The 19,493-nt window shown below is 34.7% G+C and overlaps 1 protein-coding gene across 1 annotated transcript in view; it reads left to right on the top strand.

The window, feature by feature from the left end:
• The window catches only part of pnut (septin 7-like protein pnut), a 131,743-nt gene extending 112,454 nt beyond the window's left edge, over positions 1-19,289 (top strand). Inside the window, exon 13 of the mRNA XM_090378640.1 lies at positions 18,668-19,289. Coding sequence (XP_090234766.1) covers positions 18,668-18,719 — 52 coding nt within the window. The 3' untranslated portion in view covers positions 18,720-19,289. The remainder of the gene's footprint in view (positions 1-18,667) is intronic.
• Positions 19,290-19,493: the final 204 nt, after the last annotated feature.

Here is a 19,493-nt window from a genome sequence, read left to right on the forward strand (position 1 = left end):
GCAGTGCATTTCTCTATGTATGAAATGAAGAACTATAGGAATTGAGGCAATATGGCCTAAGTAGTCAGTGTACCAAAAATAAAAATTTCGAAGCACAAGTCAATAAATTCTGTATATGTAGGTTTGAAATATTAACTTTTAATATTATATTCCCCACTCTTATAGCACTTAAGGCTGTGCCTGGTTATGTTGTGTAATTCAAATTTAAAGAAGTCTGATACAGTGATATCTGAATGGTGTGCTGTGGCATAGTAAAGTGCTTCAAGATGGGAAAAGAAGGAGAACAGTTTCACAGTGGTTACATTGCATTATCCAGAGGTCATTTTCTGAGTTCTAGAAGATTAGAATGAAATTACAGAGGAAATTCACTTCTTGGTATATCAGATAAAATCTATGCATATATTTCTTAGAGAAGGGGGTTAGAAGTATCATTGAATATGATCTGTAAGTGTCAATTTATATATATCACTATATATGTTTATAGTGAGTGAGTGATGGCCAAAAAATATAGTAAAATATATATATCTCTAATCACTCACGAGATTAGAGATATGGGTGGGAAAAAACAGTCTAGTTTTGGGTCAAATATAGGATTCGAGGATATTTGCACTAAGACAAATTATAGAAAAGTTATGAGAACATAACAAGAACTTGTTTAGGATTTGTTGATTTTGAACAAGAATATGATAGCATACTGTGAAATTTGTTCTTTCAAATTTTAGAAAAATATAGCATTAACAATAACACTTATATGCATTTAAAAAAAAAAAAAAAAAAAAAAATCTGCATTTGTTTTTTAATGCAAAGAGGTAAACTTTTTCAGTTTTTGGGAATTGCCCAAAAATTTTAAGATTACTGATTCTAAATCTGCATTACAATTCATTTTGTTCTATCTTCTATCACATCCATTTTTTTGTTCAAGATGGGGGGGGGAGTACTATTATCAAAATATATATGTACATCTCATCCTGCTGTAACACTGATATGTTTTGAATGAATGACACATAGTACAAATGCATGGTATATGCACATTTTCAGACTTATTTTTAACAGTCACATGGCCAATATTGTTTTGTTTTTGGAGGCTAATTTTTTTAATTATAGAAGGGAGGGACAGATCTTGTATTTGGCCGGTTTCTTTAAAGAATGAATGTAAGGTCAATTGCCCAGCTTGCTTCTCCCCCCCATTCTAAAATATATCTTTAATCATTCATGAGATCATCCTTTTCTTTTGAATGTGCTGCTTCTTTTGATGCAATCAAAAGCTGTAATGCTAGTCTGTAATCAAGTCACAAAGGAGGTTAGGCAGACGAAGGCAAATTATGAGAAATCTTTGGCAAAGAATGCTAAGAAAAACAGCAAAGACTTCTTCACTTGCGTAAACTTTAAAAGGAAGAGGATGAATCAGATTGGTATATACCTGATATTGGTATATCAGGGAAGCTTTTAATACTGTTGCACATGAAGACTGCATATCAAATTTGAACAGTATGGCATTAAGGGCAAGTTGTTGCTATGGATAAAGGGATGGTTGAGTGGGAGAAGACGGTGTTCAATAGAAACTGCTCTTCATGGACTGATGTTATTAGTGGAGTCCCCTAGGGTTCGGTGTTGGGCCCATTGTTGTTTTCTATATTTATCAGTGATATTGATGAAAGTATATTAGGCTTAATGTCCAAGTTTGCAGATGATATGAAGGTTGGCAGGATTGTTAATGACAGCATGCTACTGCAACAGGATCTACAAAAGTTGGGCAAATGGGCTGGGAGGTGGTAACGGAAGTTTAACATTGACAAATGCAAAGTACTGAATATACGGGTAGCAGTAACTCCAGATTAACCTACCAACTGTGTGGTACTACACTCAGGGTAGTGGAGAATGAAAAGGACCTGGTGGTAATTGTAAAGTCAGATATGAAGTTTTTTGAGCAGTGCAGATTGACTGCCCCCGGCAGCCTATGATATACAGGAATTTTGCTAGCAGAGATAAGGAGGTGATTATCTCCTTATATAAGGCAATGGTTAGTTAATCCACATCTTGAGCACTGCATGGAGGCCTCATTTTAGACAGGATGTAGAGCTACTGAAACGATTACAGAGAGGGGCAACGAAATTGGTGAGGAGAACAAAGGGTTGCTCTTACCAAGAATGATTTAAATTCTGCAAATGATTTAAATTTCAACATCTGGAGACTAGGCACCTGAGAAGTGATCTGCTTGAGCTGTATAAGGCCTTGAACAGTTTGAGCAAGCAAGCATAATGCTGATGAGATTCTTCCTCTTGTCAGATTGTGCACCTGAGGAGGCATAAATTGAAGTTGAGGAAAGACAGTTGTAGAATAGATGTGCAGAAATTTGCCTTTAGCCAGCAGTTGGTTGATTGCTAGAATAAACTTCCATCTGTTGGTGTAGAAGTTGATAGCTTAAATAAATTCAAGAGCTAAACAAACGTTTATAGTGAATAGATGGGTGAAATGGGAAGTTTTTTTTTTTTTTTTTTTTTTTTTTTTAATGTATAAGCTTGCTTTCTTGCATCATATGCCTCTCTGCAAATGCTAATGTCTGGATCCATATTGGAATCCATTTTTGCCAAATAGTCATCTGTTTACTTCAATTCAGTGAATTTTTTGTTTGTTCATTGTTTTTGTCACTGGAGTGCCAAATCATTGTGGATTTCTGTTAACTTTCTTGAGTGTATTGACAAAAGTTCATTGATGTTGCATTACTATTGCAGTTTTATTAAATCCTGCTTTCTGGGCAAGCTGTAGAATCTCTTCAACTTCATTGTCAGTCAATCTGACAAAGAATTTGAAGAGATTGTACAGCTTCCTTTAGATTGACTGACAGTTTTGGACCAAAGATTCCTCCAAACTCATTTCATGTCAGATATTTACAGAGCCTTCCTGATATATTGTTAATAGCCTTCTTTAGGTAAAATCTTTCCAGAATGATCAAACAGACTGACTCCAGCTGTTGAATTTATAAGTTGCTCTATTGTTTTTCATAAATAGTAGCTTTATGTTTGCTATGGTGCCATGGTACATAAAAGAACAATTGTATTAGGAGGCAAAAATATTTTTGTGTGGATGTGATTCAAATTTGTGTACAGGGAATTTACCAAAACAAGTAGCACTTTGTTGTCCAGATAGTTTTTTTTTTTTTTTTTTTGTTGTAATTTTCCAAAAATGGCACAAAATAGTTAACCATTCTGTGAGAGTAACTCTTGTCACCTGTGCATTTTTATCAATTTACCAAACTATAGGTATATTATAGTTTATATAAATTTTTATGCTTTATACTCTTACTCTATTGAGTAAGAGTATAAACTAATAAATGTGTGCAACTTGAAATGTGCATAAGGTTGTGCAGGATTGAGCTTCATTTTGAACATTGTTCTGTTCTTCTGTATGAGGCAATTGTAAGATTGCACTTGCAATGCTGTGTGGATTGATTTCTACTGCCATAGGTACCCGTACATCCACTAGGTCTAACAGATTTGGGTGATGATGATAAGATTTGGCTAAACTGTTCAGTTTAATTGCTGGAGTTCTTTAGGTGTGATGTGAATAAAACATATATATTGTCTTTTGACTCAAGTGACAAAACTTTGAGAACTGCTGGTTTAATATCAACGTGTAACTTAATTATGTTAATAATTTTCCTTTATGATAATAAATTTTAGTTTATACCCTGTACAACCACCATGACCAGAGGAGTGTAAAACTTCATTGTAACTGTTTCAGGCTCAATCTCTTAGTGTTGCCAGTGGACGTTATCCTTGGGTTGTTTTGAGGCTAAACTGAATGGAAAAATAAAAACTGTATAAAAAGTGAGCACAACCTTGTGCAGAAAATCTCTCCACATGGCTGCGAGTCTTTTTAAAAACTGCATCATAAAAAAAGTTTTAGCAATTTCATCTTCTGTTGCCCACTTCTTTATTTCTGTGATCTTGAGCACTAGTATGCATACATCTAGTGTTTCTTTGTGTTCTTCCACAGTGTATTCTATGTTATTGTCCAAATATTTCCCATTCACCCTTCAGAATCCATCTACAAATGTCGTCCACGCATTCAGGAGAAGTAGCATTAATATAAGCTCTCAATGATATACACTGGGTGATCACTGAATTATGACCACCCCCATGAAAACTGAATGCAATCCATTGACCATGTGAGGTATGAGAGTATGCCGTTAGTCAACCAAAGTAGCATAGATAAGGTGTCAGTGGTGGTTCAGTAGGTAGTAAAATTCTGAGCACGATGGGTAAAAGGAAGGATTTATCAGACTTTGATAAAGGACAGATTGTGGGAGCTCCATGAGCTGGTGCCTCGATTTCCCAAATGGCTGAACTGGTGGGGTGTTCAAGAGTCGGCATTGTTAAAGTGTACCAGGACTGGCATTAAAATGGTCAAAGAACAACCCGGCGGCAAAACTGCAAAGGTCAGTGAAAGGTTGATGTTAGAGGTGAGCACCAGGTCCGACAACTCGTACAGGCAAACAGGCATAGCACTGTTGACTACCCAATACAACATGGGCCAACCCAGACCAATATCTGGCATGACCATGCGTGCATGCTTGCACATATGGGCTATACCAGCAGATTACCCCTACGGCATCCTCTCCTAACCAAGGTTCATTGGCGTAAAAGACTCGCCTGGTGCAAAGAGCATGCAAGTTGGACATTAGAAGACTGGAAGAAGGTGTGCTGGTCAGATGAGTCACGTTATTAACATTACACCGTGGATGGTTGGGTACAAATTTGGAGTCAACAACATGAGGCTCTTCATCCATCATGCATGGTATCAAAAGTGCAGGCTGGTGGAGGCAATTGTATGGTGTGGTGTGGAGCAAGGAACTTGGACCCCTGGTGCATGTGGAATAACGTATCACCAGTCTTTGCTGTTGTCAACTGCTTACTGACTATGTACACCCCGCTATGTTACACTTTTTCCCAAATGGTGATGGTGTCTTCCAAGATGACAATGTGCCAAGCCATCGGGCACTTGATGTGCAGGAATGGTTTGAGGAACACAGTTCTGACTTCCAGCCTGTCGATTGGCCTCTGAACTACCCCGATATCAATTCTATAGAGCACTTGTGGGACACTATGAAAAAGCATATCAGGCATCTGGATACACCAGTTACCTCCATACCTGCATTGCTAACCGCATTACACACAGCTTGGTTGGCCATACCTCCCGAATGCTTCCGACATCTTGTTGAATCAATGCCACGTCGGATAGCTGCTGTACTGCAGACAAAAGGAGGACCTATGAAGTATTAGGTAGGTGGTCATAATTCACTGATCAGTCAGTGTGTGTATATATATATATATATATATATATTGAGTTTCAAGAAGAAGAAAGCATTTGTTTTTGAAGTAAAACTGAACAGTAAATGAAATATACACTTATTGATTATGAGGGGGTTAAAATGCCTTTCATTAATACTTGGGAAGATATGATTATATAAAATGCATACACCTTTTTATTGGGCCCTATATATATATATAGTCAAGTATCTCATTTGAAGTTTTTGTGTAACTCCTAAATTGTACTATATTATGCTGTTAATTTTTATTACAGTAAAAAGTGATTTGGGATACTTTTTTGGCATTTTAAAAATAATAAAATGTATTTATTTTCTTTTGAAAAAATAAAAGAAATACATAAGTGATGCTTGAATGTCCAGTATTCTTAATTCTGGTTTGTGTGGTGTTTGTTATGCTTTTGTACAGTAGTAGTTGAATAAAGTGTTGTGGTACTTGCCACATCGGTTTTGTAATTACAAAAATAAGTTTCCAAATTCAAATAATGGGCTCTCTTTTTCTCCCAAGATCCATAATATATTTTAGCATCTCTTAAGCATATTGAGCAATTGGCACGAATTGTTTACTGTAGCATCAGTATTTAACTCATTGCATTAAGCATAGTCATATAACGTTGTAATTTCAGTATATGCAGATAGTTAAACTTACTACTCTAATTTAATGTATTTCTTACCTTTATTCCTTTGCTTTAGACAATTTTATTTATTTATTATAATTTTATAAAATTTTATTTAGCCACAATAGGAATAAAATTTATTTAATGCCACTAATTTTCAGTGGTTTTGCACTACTCTGTTCCATATTTTGTGAAAGGATTTTGAAAAGTACCAATGAAGGGACACCATATGTTTGCTGAGACAACTTTATCTCTTCTGGTGGCTGTGTTTAAAGAGTGATATATATATATATATATATATATTTTTTTTTTTTTTTTTTTGTTATTTTATATTTTTAGGGGTTATTGGAACTTTGTGTTCTTTCCTTTTCTTCTAAAGTCCTTTGGTGCCTGATGAGATTGGGGCCCCTGGTAAGCAAAATTCTATTGAAAAAAATTCATGGGGAAATTTAGGTTTGTTATGTAGTTTCAAATTATGCACTGATTAAGTGGTCCTTGGTAACTAGCAGAAAAGAGCTGAAGTTTTCTTTCTTGGTTCGTAGAATATTCTGTTAGTGATTTTCATTTTGTCTTTTTATTTATTTAATTTTTTTGAATTCTTTGAATGTGCTTAGCCAGCAGAAGAAGCAATGGTCATTTCATGCTTATTTTTTAATTAATTTATTATTATTATTATTTTCCTTTTTGCATTCTCTGGATGTGCTTAGCTACCAGAAGAAGCAGAAAGTTATCTTAGGAATCATAACAAATTAAAGAATATTTAATTAAAAAACAAAGTTCAAAATTGTAAATTGGTCATCAACCCTCAACCACCATTTAGGAGATAATGGAGAAACTACTGCTATGAAACAGAAATATGTCTGTTTTTCCTTAGCATCATGGCACAATAGTGCAAAATCATATGGATACAATGTGAATAGTATTGTGCACATCATCATAAAGGTTCCTTATATCTCTAATCTAAGCCTATTTAAAGACTGAAATAAAACAATCAGGAAAAATATAAACAGAAATATAAATAAAACTGTGTTTAATGCTATGAACAAAACCAAGCTTACAGATCTGTAAATCATATAATATAAATTAAAACTTAAAAATAGGTTTGTTTCCCTGATGCCTAATTCTGAATTTAGGCACCAGGGAAGAATTATAATTTGCCGACCTTCATGTGGGTGTAATATTTAATAAATGTGCAGTAAAAGCTGGGTCTGTACACAAAAGCATTAATTACAGAAGTAATACTTTAAAACCAAATATAAATTATCAACTTTGAATAAATTTGTCTCTAGCTTTTACTAACCTCAGATCCCAAGATTCCCAACATTCCAAAATCAGTTGAAATATGATTTGTCAAAAAATTGCAGGCTGATGTATTTATTCAAACACTGCTCAAATGAAAATGGTGACTTAGTAACCTCGTCTTGCATTTCCATTCAGACATCTGTTGATGCATGTATAAGCCTTGTGTCAGTTTTGTAAGCCATTTCAAAAATATATATATGCTAATTTTGAGCATATTTTGGAAAACAGTTTTTGGAAGCACATGAAATGTGCTTCCAAACACAGCATTCTCAGAAGCAGCATTCTGAGAAGTGTTAAATTGTATAGCAATGTTTCAACTGTTTGGTTTCAAACATTTAAAAAATAGTTGCAGTAGCACAACATATGCAATGAAATGTCAGGATAGTGTTTTGGCATTTGTAGTACTTTGTATTTTCATTTTTTTCAGAGCAGTGCAGACAGGTTGCTAGAGCAGCTCATGGGGTTTTGTCAATGATGTACAGGAATTTTGCTAGCAATGATAAGGGGGTGATTATCCCTTTGTACAATTCAGTGGTCAGGCCACACCTTAAGGACTGCATACAGGTCTGAAGGCCGCATTTTAGAAAGGATGTAGAACTACTGGAATAAGTATAGAGAAGAGGAACAAAAGAGGTGCTCTTATGAAGAAAAGCTTAAGTTCTGCAAATTGCAGCATCTTGAGACTAGGCATGTGCAAGTTGATCTGATTGAGGTGTATAAGGCTTTGAATGGTTTGCACAAGCTCATAGAATTCTGATGGAATTCTTCCTCTTGCTCAGATTACACAGCTTATCAATAAATTCAAATTGAGGAAAGTCAGTTGCAGAATAGATGTGCAGAAATTTGCCTTTAGTCTTGCTAGCAAGTGGTTGATTGCTGGTACAAGCTTCCATCGGTCATTGTGGAAGTTGGTAGATTAAATAAATTCAAGGAAGAACTGGACAAACATTTTCAAGCAAATGGATAGGTGAATGGGAAGTTTTTTTTTTTTTTTACCTCCCACCCTGGCTGATGCTGTATAAGTTTGCTTTATTTGCATCATATGCCACTGCTAATGGCAAATACCCAGCCAAATGCACTATTTTTTTTTTTTTTTTTTTTTTTTTTTAAGACTGCTCTTATCATCATCATCAGCCATTTTCAATCCACTGTAGGATGAAGGCCTCTCCAGCAAATTTCCAGTTCCTTCTGTTTTGAGCACTGGCCATCCATTTGTACTGACTACCCACAAACTCATGAATTTCATCTACCCATCTCCACCTTTGTCTTCAAGGTTTTCTTCTAGCTCCTCTTGGGTACCATTCTGTTATTTTCTTAGTCCATCTTGTCATCATGTCTTCAAGCTATTTGTCGTGCCCAAGACCATTTTAGTTCTTTAGTTTTGATAAGAAAGTCCTTTACTTGAGTTCGCTGCCTAATCCATGTGTTTCTCTTCTTATCTAACAGTCTGATTCCCAATATAATTCGTTCCATTCTTCGCTGTGTAGTTCTCAGCTTCTCTTCTATTCTTTTGGTGAGTGCCCAAGTTTCAGTCCATGCGCCATTAAACCTCAATAGAAACCAAACCAAGCCCAAGTTTCACTTCCATAAGTCATGGTGGGAAGTATACATTGGTTCATTATTTTACGCTTCAGACAAACTGGGATATTGCTCTTCAGTATGTGACTATATTTCCTGAATGATATCCATCCAAAATTTATTCTTCTCTTGACTTCCAGCCATTTATCATTATTACAGCTAATAACTTGTCCCAGATAAGTATATGACTCAACCTTTTTAATTACTGCTCCTTCAATCATTTCCCTTTCTGTGGCATACTTGTTCATCATTACTTTTGTTTTAGCCATATTCATCTTTAGTCCAAAATCCTTACTAACTCTGCATAACTGATTAAGATTTTCCTCTAATTCTTTGGAATTGTGGCTTATGACCACAATGTCATCTGCAAATCGTAAATGGTTTAGGTACTCTCCATTCACATTGACTCCCTTCTGCGACCAGTCTAATCTTCTGAAAGCTTCCTCTAGGGCAGCAGTAAAGAGCTTCGGAGATATTGTGCCTCCTTGTCGAACTCCTTTCTCGATTTTAAATTTCCTACTGTCTTTGTATAGTCTAATAAAGGAGGTAGCACTCTCATATATTTTCTTCAAAATCATAATATATGGGGTATCTATGCTTTGTCTTTGCAGTGCCCGAAACATTGCCTTATGCTGTATGGAGTCAAATGCCTTTTCATAATCCACAAATGCCAGACATAATGGTGTTTTATATTCATTTGCTTTCTCCATTAGCTGTGATATTACGTGAAGGTGATCCATAGTTGAGAATCCTGTTCTAAAGCCAGCTTGCTCTTTCGGTTGATTCTCATCAAGTATTCTTTCTAATCTGTTAGTAATGACCCTTGTGAACAACTTGTAGATGTGGGATAACAAGCTAATTGGTCTATAATTTCCAAATTCTATTGAAATTGGCATTTCTGATTTATCTCCTTTCTTATGCAGCAAAACTATGATTGCATTATTCCACTGCTTAGGTGTCACACCTTTTCTAATGCACTTTGTGAAGAGCCTTGCCAGTTTTTGTGTTATGTCTCTTCCTCCCAATTTTAACAACTCTAGAGTAACTTCATCTTCCCCCGGGGCTTTCTGATTCTTCATTTTCTTCAGGGTATGTTGTATGTGTTGCTACTTTGCAATCCATCTTCCCCACTGCTGGCATAATTCCCCTGCTCCTTGTATAATTCTCTATAATAGTCTTCTGCTATTTGAATTATGCCTTCTCTGCTGTTTATAAGTACACCATCGCTATTCTTCAGTTTCAGTATCATTTGTCTTTCTGTATTACTGCTCATGGCTGCTGATTTAAATCCTTTGTTTTCCCTTAATGCTTGTTCTACTTTTCTTGTGTTAAATCTTAAGTCCTCTCTGAGTCTCTTTTTAATGGCTTTGCATAGCTCAGTATACTCAATTTTCTCCCTGTCAGTGTTTTTCTTGCTTTTCATTTGTCGTCTCATCATGACAAGTGTTTATTGACTAATTTTTTCTTAAACTGTTATTAACTTGGAACATAGATCCTGATTTGTCTATTGCAGCACATTTCTTCAAAGATCAGAATGCTCATGTCTTGATCCATTTAGGGAGTGTCTGCAGACTATGTTAGTGTTACACTGGAATTGCCTTATGTGGGAAGGGGGGAGCAATAAAGTGAATTTGTATATTTGTGTGAATCTCTGGTTTATTCTGGTTCAGGAAAGTGATTTTGCAAGCTTGGTATTATTTTATTGTATGTATTTGATTATATCAAAATACAGATGAGATTATATCTCACCTGATTTTGTAATATTAAGTATATTACGATCATTAGTCAAAAGTAGTTAGGGTTAACAGCATGTCTTTCATTTATGATTCTAATTTTTTTTAAGAGAAGGCATCAGTTGACGTAGCAAAGTGGACAGTAATGAGAGAGCGGTAGCATAGGCTCTTTGAATGGACCATGGTTCAAGCTCACATGACTGCTAAATACAGTTAACAGTTGTATTCATTATTTATTTTAAACTCCTCTGACGTTGGTGGTCATTCATGCCAGAGTATAAACCAGACCATTTTAGTTTTGCTAGTTCTTACTTTACATGGGTTATTCACATATTGCAGGCATGTGACTTGTGTTGAACGGTAGATAAGTATATCAGGGTAGGTGGATTCTTTTAGTTCTGTAAAGTAATTGTGAGTATTAATATCTTATTCTGATGAGTATTATTTTGTTGAATATCTTTCAAGAGTTTATTTTACCCAATTTGGAAGGTTAGTTTGGGCAGATATGTTTCTGCATGATGTACATGATGTAATAATGATATTAGTATTAGTAGTGGCAAATGATGCAAGAAAGCAAGCTTATACAGCAGCAATAGCAAAAAAAAAAAAAAAAACTTCCCATATCACCTGTCCATTTTCCTCTAACAGTTTGTCTAGTGCTTCCTTGAATTTTGGTCTTGGCGCATTATAGCCTTAGTAGCTAATGTGCCAATAAAACCAAAACAAACAAACAAATCCTTGAATTTATTCAAACTACCTACTTCTACAGCACCAGATAGAAGTTTGTTTCAATAATTAGTTTGAATATATATATATATATATACAGGCATACCTCAATTAACAAATAGGATGCATTCCACGAAATTACTTCGTTAAGCAAAACTTAGTTTTCAGAGGTAAAAATACTATGGCCAGAATAGGAATACGTTCCTACGTAAAAATGAAAAGCTTTTTTTCGAACAAAGAAAAGTTTTATTAAATAAACATTCAGCTTACATACAAAGTGAAATCACAAAGTCTAAAGTTGATTGTTTATGCTTTTTTCCTCTTTCATTTAACAATTGCCTATACGGAGTTATTGCATTTAACACTGATCACTTAACAATAACACTTCCTAAATCAGGATCATTTTCACTAAAAAAATTTAAAATGTTTTCAATGTCATTTAAGCACCTTTTTAAATCTTTGGTTGTTAACACTTTTTTGGCAGGAACTTCTTTAACTTCGTCTTCATTTTCTTTGTCTTCGTTGCTAACAAGGTTTTTTTTTTTTTTTTTTTTTTTTTTTATTTGGTAGTTGTTGGCGCATCGGCTTCTGTGGCCATATTGCACCTCCCAAGGTTTTTGCAGTACTTTGATCCAAGCCCGAGGCGGGAATCGAACCCGTGACCTTTGGGTTGCCAGGCAGGTACTTTACCCACTCGGCTAACCCGGTCGGCCAAGGTTTTCTAAATCTTCCACTGAAAAACCATCTTCTGTGTTCAATAAATTTCTAACATACTCTTCATCGACATTTTTGAAACCTATTGATTGAGCCATCTGGATAACTTCATTTCTAATTTCTTGGGTTATTTTCTTCTTCTAGTACAACTTCTGGCCATATTTTGCGCCAAACTCCATTTAAGCATTTCTTAGTGACTACTTTCTAAGAACTATCAATGTTTTCAATTGTGTTTTTAATGGTATAGTTTTTCCAAAAAGTTAACTGTCATTTCCTCTGTATCCTCTAGTTCAGTTAAATTGCTTAATGTTCAACGCAGATAATAAGCTTTAAATGATGCTATTACTCCCTGATCCCATGGTTGAATCAGGAAAGTTGTGTTTGCTGGAAGAAACACAACTTTGACAGGAATGCATGTGTCCAACATATTAAGATCAGTAGGATGTCCCAGAGCATTGTCTAACAACAAAAGAGCTTTTTCTTCAAAGTTGTTTTTTTTGACAATACCGTTTTACTTCAGGACAAAAGTGGTTAACAAACCAATCAGCAAATAACTCCTTGGTAACCCACGCTTTTCTATTTGCTTTCCATATTACAGGTAAATTTGTTTTTATGTTACCTTTTAACGCCCTCGGATTTTCTGAATGGTAAACTAATAACAATTTTAATTTATAATCGCCAGAGGCATTTGATCCAAAGAGTAACGTTAAAAGGTCTTTGGCTGCTTTGAACCCAACAGCTGATTTTTCTTCAATAGAAATGAAGCTTTTTGATGGTAGCCGTTTCCAGAACAAACTGCTTTTGTCAACATTGAACACAACAAATTTGGTGGAAATTTTTCATGTTCAATTATTTCCTTTAGTTTTTCTGGAAACTTATTTGCAGCTTCAACATCTGCACTTGCAGCTTCTCCTGTTAATTTTACCCCGAATCCTGGCCCGCTTTTTAAATTTCTCGAACCAACCACGAGAAGTCCCAAAATTTTCTGTAATTTCTTCAGTTTGTTTAGATTCAGGTGATTAAACAAAAATAATGCTTTTTCTTGAATCACCATTTGACTTAAAGGCATATGATGTTGTGACATATCATCTATCCACAAACTTAACATTTTCTCCATTTTTTTCTAAAATTCTACCCCTTAATTTTGTCGCTGTGACATCTGTACAATTCTGAGCAGACTGTTTTATTTTTTATGATTGACTTAGTATGGTTGTTAAAGTTGATTGCGCTAATCCTGAAGAATGTGCCACATCGAATTTTCTTTCGCTGCTTTCAACACGTCGTACGATATTTAGTTTAGTTTCCAAAGAATTTGCTTTTCTTTTCTTTGATTCTGACATTTTAACTAAAAAAAAAATATTTCTATTAAAATTTACAAAATCTACATTTAGTAATGCTATCAAAGAACCTACGTCAATTATTGCAATGCGCCACACCGAAACAACGTCAATCATGTATTGCAATGCACCACATAGAAACACACCCTGTGAAGTGTAAACAACGACTAAATTAGGCGAATGACACTCAAAACTTATAACAGACACGCCCACAGCTCAGGAGTATGTAACGAGTCGCCATCAGTCACCAATTGGATGATTGTCGGGCGTTGGCCTTAAATTGGAATATTTTTTATGTTAAATGGGGCTTGAAATTGTGTACTTTGTTATATCAAAGCTTCGTTATCAGAGGTAATGTTAACCGAGGTATGACTGATATATATATATATATATATATATATACCCTGTGTATGTGTGTATATATATATATATATATATATATATATATATATACACCGGGTGATTCACTACCAGTGCGACAAACTTGCAGGAGGTGTAGGGGGCACAAAGACGAATCGGAATCACATAGCATTGCAGGGTCCGAAATGCCTTCATCATGCGGTAGAGGACGTTGAACGGGAGGTCGCATGAACAATGATCCCGCTGGAAGTCAGCATTTGTGAACCGGCTCCCGAGGCAGTAGGATGGACGAGTATTCAAACGTTGAACTGGCCGACATGCACATTGCGTATGGAGCTGCGGACTGTAACGGGCGTGCCGATCTGCGCTTGTACCAGGAACGTTTCCCGCACAGGTGTGCACAGAAGGTTACGTGAGACTGGTTGTTTCACGAGGGGTACCATGAATCGAGAGCGAACGACGAGGATGCCAGACAATGAGGAGGATGTCCTACGTCTTGCAGAAGGCAATCCAAGTACGAGTACTCGAGCGATAGGCCAACGATTGGGTATTTCCCAATCCACTGTATGGAGGATACTGTCAACAAACCAAATGATTTCATACCATCTGCAGTGCGTCCAATCATTGGAGTCTGCAGATTATCCACTCCGGAAGACTTTTGCTACTTAGTTTCTTCACCAGAAATGGTTTGCAAATGCTGACTTCCAGCGGGATCGCTGTTCACATGACCTCCCGTTCAACGTCCTCTGCCGCATGACGAAGGCATTTTGGACCTTGCAATGCTATGTGATTCCGATTTGTCTTTGTGCCCCCTACACCTCCTGCAAGTTTGTCGCACTGGTAGTGAATCACCCTGTGTGTGTATATATATAGAATCCAAATATTCCAGAGTTAAATTGTAAAATATATATAAAAATATTAAGTGTTACCAATATATAAAATTATTAAGTGTTACATATAGAACTAACCGATTAATGCCATCAAACGATAGAACATTACATCGGACGTTAGGTATGCTCAAATTATATAAGTTATAGTGTAATATAAGTACCTCCATCGTTTGAAAATCGATGTAACCACTGGCCAACCGTACTTCCAGTATACATGAAACATTACATGAAAAATATAAAATATTAGGTTAATTAACATAATAAGCCCTACATGGGAACCCATTTTGCAAGAGACTTTGTCGAGGGCTAAACCCCTACAAAATAAAATCCCATGTTAGACTGAGCCATCGGTTTCTGTTATCATCTGCCTGTATACCAAATCCAATATCCATAATAATGGATAATTCAACTAATTTAAAATTAGGTTATAGTAAAGACTATAAATCAGTATAAATCTAGTCGTCCAAAAAGGGTTATGCCTAACCATAATTTGTAAGACTACAGGCTGGATGATATTTAGCCCGACCGATCGCTGCAACATTATAAGCACAACTGAGAAATTATTAATATTTGCTGAACAATTTGCAGAAAAAGGCTAATTTAGCTAACTAAAGGCGAACGGAAAGCAGAGTAGTTAAAGCAATAGTACCTCACTCCCCCTCGAATTACTCTAATAGTTCGTGAGATATGAAAAATTAAGGCAAGAGGATAGATAAAAGTGAAACAGAAAAGGAAAAGCAATTTATCAATATTACATCGGATTTTAACCGGGAGTGTAAATTCCCGACCCTAATAGTAGGGATCCTGGTTAAGCAGTAGGGGCCAGTAAAATATATATCAATATAATGCGAAAAGAAACAGAAAAAACGGAATGGCTAATTCCTATGATAATTTACTATAAATCTAACGTCAAAAATTAAGTAGTGGCAAACTTTATGTAAAGCGTTAAACAACAAAGTAGTGGCAAACTTTATGTAAAGCGCTAAACAACAAAGGAGGGAATGCCGTTAAACAACAAAGGAGGGAATACCGTAGAACCAGTATGCTCCCGTCAAAGAATCTACCTTGCATACATTACCGTAGCCCAAGGCGGGAAAAAACTAAAAGCCTGCAGCTAACGCACAAGACGTTTATAACAGCCGCGTATACAGCGCCACTTAAGATTTGTCCAATAATAGCCAAGTTTGGGATGAACCAAAAGTATAAAAGCGACCTCTATAGTAGAGAAAACAAAACCAATAATTCTCAGATGTCGAAGAGAAATCTTAGTAGAATATAAACGAATTAATTCCTACTGCAAAAAACACATATAGGTACCACTTTTCTAAGGCGTAAGCTATATATAGCGTGTTTATGCAGCAGTACCTAGTATGTACATGTATATACAAAGGCTAATTAGTAAACAACTCGCTCCATAGATACTGATGTATAAAACAGATAATAATTCTTTTAAAACATAGAAACTATACCAGATAATAATTCCTTTAAAACGGAGAAACTATCTCCCGTACGTGTAATTCAATATACTGTATGCCTAATAGCTTCCATGGCATCCAACTGGTTTAGATCATCGTGGTATTGTTTTAGGGCTATTGACAAAGCAGTACTCATATGTTTCATAATAAAATTATGTGGGAAACCGTTATCTAATAAAATATGCTTAAGATTGATCAGTGCATCTATAACATCACTTTTATTATTACAGATATATAATCTTCTGATACCTTGTGTCACTATTATGTTTTTAAGGATACGTATTGAGATGTTTGTACCCCAACTGGTTAGGTCTATAGTTTTGAAATTAAATTCTTTGCGTTTGTCAAATACCTTGGTAGTTAGGTTATTATTCTTAATATGAATGTCTATATCCAGATATGCAGCTTTACCAGAGTCACTCTTGTTAGTGACCTCTAGAACCAAATCCTGCGGGTAGTGTTTAACTGCTTCTGTATGAAAGTTAGTATAGTTGAACACAATTAAGTCATCTATATATCTGAACATATTGATATCTTTATCGAATTTATTTTCAAAATGGTGTAGATATAGATTGGCCATAAGACACAAGCTACTCGCCCCCATAGCTATGCCCGTATGCTGTATGAAAATATTGCTACCATTATAAATATAGCTGTTGGAAATACATAGGTTAAGTAGGTTATCCCAGTAATTACGTTGGCAAGGTAAAAAATCGCTATATTCTGTGAAATAATTATTTAAAACCAATTTTAAACTATCGTGTGGGATACTAGTGAATAAGTTTTTGAAATCATATGTATTTATGTGTTTGATGTTATGCTTATTATTCTTTAAAAAGGTTAAAATAGGTCTATTATTACTAATAATTCTAGTGAAATTTATAGTATTGAAGATAATCCTAAGCAGTTCAACTAGCTTACAATGCGGGACCTTTGAGTAACTATTTCTATTTCTACATGAAGTTATATATATATATATATATTATATATATATAATGCCCTCTTGTGTGTTGTCTGAGCAAGAGGAAGGATTCCATTGGCATTGTACTTACTCAATCCATTCAGAGCCTTAAACACCTCAATAAGATCTCCTTGCAGTCGTCTAGTCTCCAGATGGTGCAGTTTACAGAACTGAAGTCTTTATTGGTAAGAGATCTTTTTGTTCCCTTCAGTAATCCTGTTGCTCCTTTCTGCACCCGCTCTAACAGATTCACATCCTTCCACAAATGAAGCTTCCTGTATGTAGTACTCAAGATTGCCAGTATCCTTACTGGCAAAATTCCTGTATATCATTGACAAAACCCTATTAATTTATCTGGATCTTGTTGCAGTAGCATACCCTGCTAACCTTAGTATCATTAATAAATATTGAAAGCAACAGTGGGCCCAGCACTGAACCCTGGGAGACACAACTAATAACATTACATGTATATTTATTACATGAACACCATAGGGGAGTTTAAAGAAGCATTTTCATATTTAAAAAAAAAAAATCCAATTCTTCATTCCTATGTAAGAGAGAGAGATTTTTCTTTTTCATTCAGCTGTTCTTCACTCTGTAATGCACATTTATGTATATGCACCCTACAGATCATTCATTATTGTCAGTTTGTTTTTATGGTCGGGAAAAAATTTAAGTTGCTATGTTTAAATAAACTCACTTCAGATAAAAAACACAGTTCCAGGTAAACAAACTGATAAGAAATCCTGTTAGGTGTCCCATAAATTTATTTTCAAGATTGGAATTTAAATTGTCTATGCTATATGAAACATTAGTTTGTTTCAATTTTCTGAATTTTAAAACATTAAAATTCATAAAATTGGACCTTTTGATATGAATGGACATTTAGTTCAAATTTTTTAAATAAAAAAAAAAGAAAAAGGGGCTGTTGCTGTCTTTAAAGTGTTGAACTTAAAGGCACTAGGTAAAGAAACTCATCAACAGTATATGAGTAGGAGACTCATCTTACCATTCTAAGGACTGTAATTTGCTAGTAATACAGATAGTCTGAGACTGAAATGATAGAAATAACAATTGTTCAAATCAGCTTGCTATCTGAGCTACAGTTTTCTAATTATAGAAAATATCTCAATGCTTTTTATTTTTATAATCTAAAGAGATCAATACAACATAACATTAATTAAAATAAATTTATGCTACTAGTGAATAAATCCATTTTGATTAGTATTGTTACTTGTTCTTAGTATGAACATTTGCAGTGTAAATTGTTATGTATGTATACAGTACTATTATGTTAATTTTATAGTGAAATATAGTCACAGCAACTTTTGAAAGACCTAAATCAATTCCTTTTGAAAGACTTAAAATCAATTTAAGAAAACCTTGCTACACATGAATTTTCTGTTGCATGCTGTGCTTATGCCCTTCCAGATCTGCAAGTAGAATAGGGTTTTTTTTTTTTTTTATGTATATTTATATAAATTTTATATAAATACACAATTTTAAAATGAAATTCTCCAGAAACTTTTTTGTTTACTTTGATGTATTATTTCTGTAATTTGCTTTTGCTTTATCCTTCTGTATCATCCCCTACACTATTTTAGTTGACTTACTCTTTTGCTGACTTGCAGTCTTAATGTTTTTTCAGACATTTGGATGGCAAAGAGAAGAAAAAAGAAAAACGGAAGGGTCTCTTCTAAGTCTTTCCTATATTGTATTACTGCTTGCATCCTGCACTGGGCTATTTTCTGCCTTTGTACTTGTTTGTCTTCCAATCATTTAGATTTTGATCTTTTTTCTGGCCAACAGAAAGACATTAGTCTTTGACAGGATCATTTTAGGGAAATTATTTATTATAATGTTCCTATAAACAGACCAATCATGATTTTTGTTAATTTGTGTTTGAAGAATATATATGCCTTTGTGATTTTGTTGATGTAGGATAGTAAATATATTTTCATTATAATTTTAAAAACTTAAAACTAATTTGTGGCCTATAGCAATTGTAAATACTTATGTGTTCTGGCCAGGAAAGAGTCAAAAAGATGGCTGCACTGATATTGTCTCAGCAAATGCACAAAATCTTGTTTAAAAAAAAAATGGGGGTTTTTTGGCTGCTAAGCATTTAGTTTTTATTATACATTCATATCTTTTCAGTTGCACTGTTAAGTGTTGTATTTATAATTGTAAGTATATTTGTGTGGTATTACATATCATCCTTTCATTTGTCATTGCAGAAATGTTGTTTTGCGTTATTGGCAAAATCTGAAGTGTATTAAACTGCAGATTGAAAGTAATTTTTTTTTTTTTTGCCAAGTTATAATCAAAACAGAAAATTAATTATATCATTGTAAATATACATTTTCTTATCAGAAATCATATAGATAAGTAAGGAGTGGAAAAAAATTTGAGAATTTTGTGAAAACTTTCTTTTTGATTGTTTCTCTAATAAAGTGTGATGCTTCAGTAAATAT

The sequence above is a fragment of the Mastigoproctus giganteus genome, chromosome 7 (genome assembly GCF_048544385.1).
Source record: "Mastigoproctus giganteus isolate SK-2022 chromosome 7, ASM4854438v1, whole genome shotgun sequence".
In the NCBI taxonomy this organism is placed as follows: Eukaryota; Metazoa; Arthropoda; class Arachnida; order Uropygi; family Thelyphonidae; genus Mastigoproctus; species Mastigoproctus giganteus.